We start from the raw sequence: 3836 nt of genomic DNA, 5'->3' as shown, positions 1-3836 counted from the left end.
GGCTGGACGGGCGGGTAGGAGGGGTCCGGCTCATCCTCCTCCTGCTCGACCTCATCCATATAGAGTAACATCTCTGCCTCTTGCGCCTCCATCTTCTGCCGGCTACGGTGTCTTGCCTCCGCAGCCGACTCCGGTCGGAGGGAATTGAGGATGGCCTGTTGCTCCGTCTGGAGATCCCCATCGCCAGCGTCCCCTGCATCCTCCTCCTTCGGATCATCCTCCTCCTCATCGCCCTCGTCCTCGTCCTTCTCCTCCTCTTCCTCCAACTCCTCCTCCGGATCAACTTCATCCGGAGGTAGCCCTGCGCCTAGCCTGGATCTGCTCAAGGAGCTCGAGCCGGCGCTCCGGCATCAGAAAGGGCTCGCTCCTCACCCGACGGCGTGGGGGCATAGCTACTAGTGGAGTGGAAAGTGGCGGCGACAGAAGGAGGAAAATGTGGATGGATGGTAGGGTTTCGATGCTGTCGGTCGACTTAAATAACCGGGCAATGCACTACGCGGCCCACCGGAGCTGCGTCACGCGGCACCACCGGTCCGATGGAGGAGATGAGCTTCGGACCACCGGATTTGAGGGCGTTTTCGGCTGGAGCCCATTCGTCAGTCCAACGTGGCGGGCGGGCCCGGGCACCCCCGTATTTGCCCCATATTTGGACTGAATATGAGGGGTGCTGATCAGCCCGGACGTTTGAGAGGCCCGTCTAGGTCAAAAAATCATGACCGAGTAGTGACCGGGCGGCCTGCCCGGACGTTTGAGACGAATATAAGAGATCCGGTTGTAGATGCTCCCACACCTCTCTTTTTTTTTCTTTCCCGCAAAGCACATGCCTATATTTATAAGGTTTTGTATGCATGCATTCAGGCCATACATCCAACGATGTGCACCCGGCCGGCCAAAAGCGCAAGTTGTAGGATGGAATTTACCCCTCACTCGAAAGCGACCATAAATTAATATTGTTTTATTTATCTGCGATAAAGCGCACGGTGGCATCAGCTAGCCTGTTTCCATTGAAATGAAAATGAAATACGTGGGCAGTAAAATCCACCCACCCAAAACGACGTGTACCAATGGGTGCTCGGCAGGGAGGCCACGCATCTGGAAACAGAAATGATGTGCAGCTGGAAGTCTGAGTCACAGGTCACCAGGGTCCCACCCAAGGCCATAGGCGAGGAGAAATATCTTGGTGCGCTCACAGGTCATCCTCACCGTCGTCGACCTCCCCCCGCGCTTTCTCGGCGCACGTTTTCGTGCAGGGTTCACGGGCCCCGGCCCTTGCCGACCGCCCACGACGTCGCTGTCCGACCGTCCTCGGCCCGGCAAAGCCCGCTCGAAACCCATTTCGCAGACAGAGATACATTTTGCTCTATAAAATCTTCTCGAAATAAAAATAGAAATGTTGCTCTATAAAACACCAGAGGCGCGCCGGTCGGCCACCAAGCAAGATCTTACTTTTTACCTCGGAGCCGCACAGACTCTCGCCACATCCCAAGAACCAGAGCGGCGAGCCTCGTGGAGCTCAGCTCGAGCATGGACACCAAGCATGCGGATTCGCTCGACGAGCGTGACGTCGTCGTCGTCGACGCCGGCTGCGTCCGCGCCGTGCTGGGGGAGCTGGTCCTCACCTTCCTCTTCGTCTTCACCGGAGTCGCCGCCGCCATGGCCGCCGGTACGTACCCGTGCCCTGCTCACCTCTCCCCTAATCCTCCAATTGTTAGTCGGCCTGGTTCGCGGACCGAGAATCTCCGGCGGCTCCAACTTGCTCCGGTGACTCCGTCGTCTGGGGACTAGGAAAGGAAAGACGGACGAGGCAGAGGGCCGGCGGCAACGGTCGGCTGGATGCCTGGATCCACGGGGGCTCGAGCTTCTTGCAGATGAACTGGTGGCCTGGCCCCATCTTCTTCTTTTTTATCAATTTTCTTTGCTGGCGATCCTACGTACAAACGACACGTGTTCTCCTCCTCCATTCGATTCGCTTCTCGACCATGTGACACGCCGTGAGGTTGGGGATCAGGGGTACGTACTCATGATTGATCGATTAATTTGCAGGGGTGCCGGAGCTGCAGGGCGCGGCTATGCCGATGGCGACGCTGGCCGGGGTTGCCCTCGCGCAGGCGCTGGCGGCGGGGGTGCTGGTGACGGCGGGGTTCCATGTGTCGGGCGGGCACCTCAACCCGGCGGTGACGGTGGCGCTGCTGGCGCGCGGGCACATCACGGCGTTCAGGGCGGTGCTGTACGTGGCGGCCCAGCTGCTGGCCTCCTCCCTCGCCTGCATCCTCCTCCGCTACCTCTCCGGCGGCCAGGTACGAGCCCACCCATGCCAATTTTACAGCCATAGCCATGTGTCCTGCCCGCCCTGGTAATTGGACACGTACGAGAAGGACACGTACAGTACACCCGCAAAGAAAACGGGACCGTATAGTACACAGGTGTACTATTTGTTTTAAATTATCAATTGATTGCCGTGACAGTGAGTCGTTCCTAAATCTGAACATTCTCCAAATTTGCAATTATTGATGCAGGCCACTCCGGTTCCGGTGCACACCCTGGGCACAGGCATAGGCCCCATGCAAGGGCTGGTCATGGAGATCATCCTCACCTTCTCCCTCCTCTTTGTGGTGTACGCGACCATCCTCGACCCGCGGACCACGGTGCCCGGCTACGGACCGATGCTCACCGGCCTCATCGTCGGTGCCAACACCATTGCCGGCGGCAATTTCTCCGGCGCTTCCATGAACCCCGCCCGGTCCTTCGGGCCCGCGTTGGCCACTGGAGTGTGGACCAACCATTGGGTCTACTGGGTCGGCCCGCTGGTCGGTGGCCCCCTCGCCGGGTTCGTCTATGAGACAGTGTTTATGGTGACGAAGACGCATGAGCCTCTACTTGGTTGGGACTTTTAGAAAAGCAGGTTGCTCGCATACTTGCATTTACATTTTGCGATGTATAATGGTATGTATAAGACAATCGATGTCGCTGATAGATTTTTCAGGCGAAGTGATTCTAGGTAGGGTGTCAGAAATGGTTTGTACGGAGCTACTACAATGCTGTGTAAATATATTTGTTTGGAAGATGTGAATTTCAACCCATTAGAGGTGTGAATTTTTTTTTTGAGTTCTATTAGAGGTGTAATTGGTGTTGCGAATCAGGGACAAACCTTTTGCAATATGCTTGCATTTACATTTTGCGATATATACCTATGCGTAAGGTAATTGATGTTGCCGATAGATTTTTTCGGCGGAGTGTTTCTAGCTACGCTGTCAAAATTGGTTTTGTATGGAGTGACTGTGATGGCTGTTTGGCACACGGGGTGGGGGGGGGGGGGGGGGGGGGGGGGGGGGGGGGGGGGTGTTAAAAGCTTTGATTAAAAGGCTAATAATCAGTTGTTTGAGTATATTTGATTGGAAGACATAAATTTCAACCATTCCAGGTGTAATAGATGTTGCGAAGCAAGGGACAAAACTTTTGATTGTAGCACCTAAAAGAACCTCTAAAAGAGTTGCCACTTCGGCCCGATCGGCATAGTATATAGGCATAATAACCATCGATATGGCTATTTCGGCCGAAAAGACCACTCTAACAGAGGCGACAACCGACTAGAGTCATCATAATTTTTGGATCCCTCGAGCCTCCATATTTGGAGGTTGGGCGATGTGGTATAGTGTGTCTTTCGTCCACCAAAAATATTGGCGCCATAGATATTTTAGGAAATGCACTCCCTTCCGCCGCCACCCACATCCCCGCGTCGTTTTCGTTTACTGCCGCCTTCGACACCCGGAGCACAGTTATTCGGTTCCGCTCACCTCCGTTGAACCATTCTAGGACCTCTAATGCTTCGCCGCAAC

General features: G+C 55.3%; 1 protein-coding gene across 1 annotated transcript; it reads left to right on the top strand.

Moving 5' to 3' along the window:
• The first annotated feature begins 1416 nt into the window (after positions 1 to 1416).
• On the top strand, positions 1417 to 3080 carry LOC125511449 (probable aquaporin TIP4-1). The gene is made up of 3 exons (XM_048676830.1): positions 1417 to 1663; positions 2044 to 2297; positions 2517 to 3080. The coding sequence occupies exons 1-3, from the start codon at positions 1525 to 1527 to the stop codon at positions 2892 to 2894; spliced, it is 771 nt and encodes a 256-aa protein (XP_048532787.1). The 5' UTR covers positions 1417 to 1524; the 3' UTR covers positions 2895 to 3080.
• Positions 3081 to 3836: the final 756 nt, after the last annotated feature.

This window comes from Triticum urartu, chromosome 5, assembly GCF_003073215.2.
Source record: "Triticum urartu cultivar G1812 chromosome 5, Tu2.1, whole genome shotgun sequence".
NCBI lineage: Eukaryota > Viridiplantae > Streptophyta > Magnoliopsida > Poales > Poaceae > Triticum > Triticum urartu.
This window is presented reverse-complemented; position numbering and strand designations above follow the sequence as displayed.

Excerpts from the sequence above, each read along its gene's own strand:
- LOC125511449 (XM_048676830.1), top strand. The coding sequence starts at position 1,525 with ATGGACACCAAGCATGCGGATTCGCTCGACGAGCGTGACGTCGTCGTC. Across the intron at positions 1,664-2,043 it reads CGCCGCCGCCATGGCCGCCG|GGGTGCCGGAGCTGCAGGGC; the intron begins GTACGTACCCGT and ends ATTAATTTGCAG. Across the intron at positions 2,298-2,516 it reads GCTACCTCTCCGGCGGCCAG|GCCACTCCGGTTCCGGTGCA; the intron begins GTACGAGCCCAC and ends TTATTGATGCAG.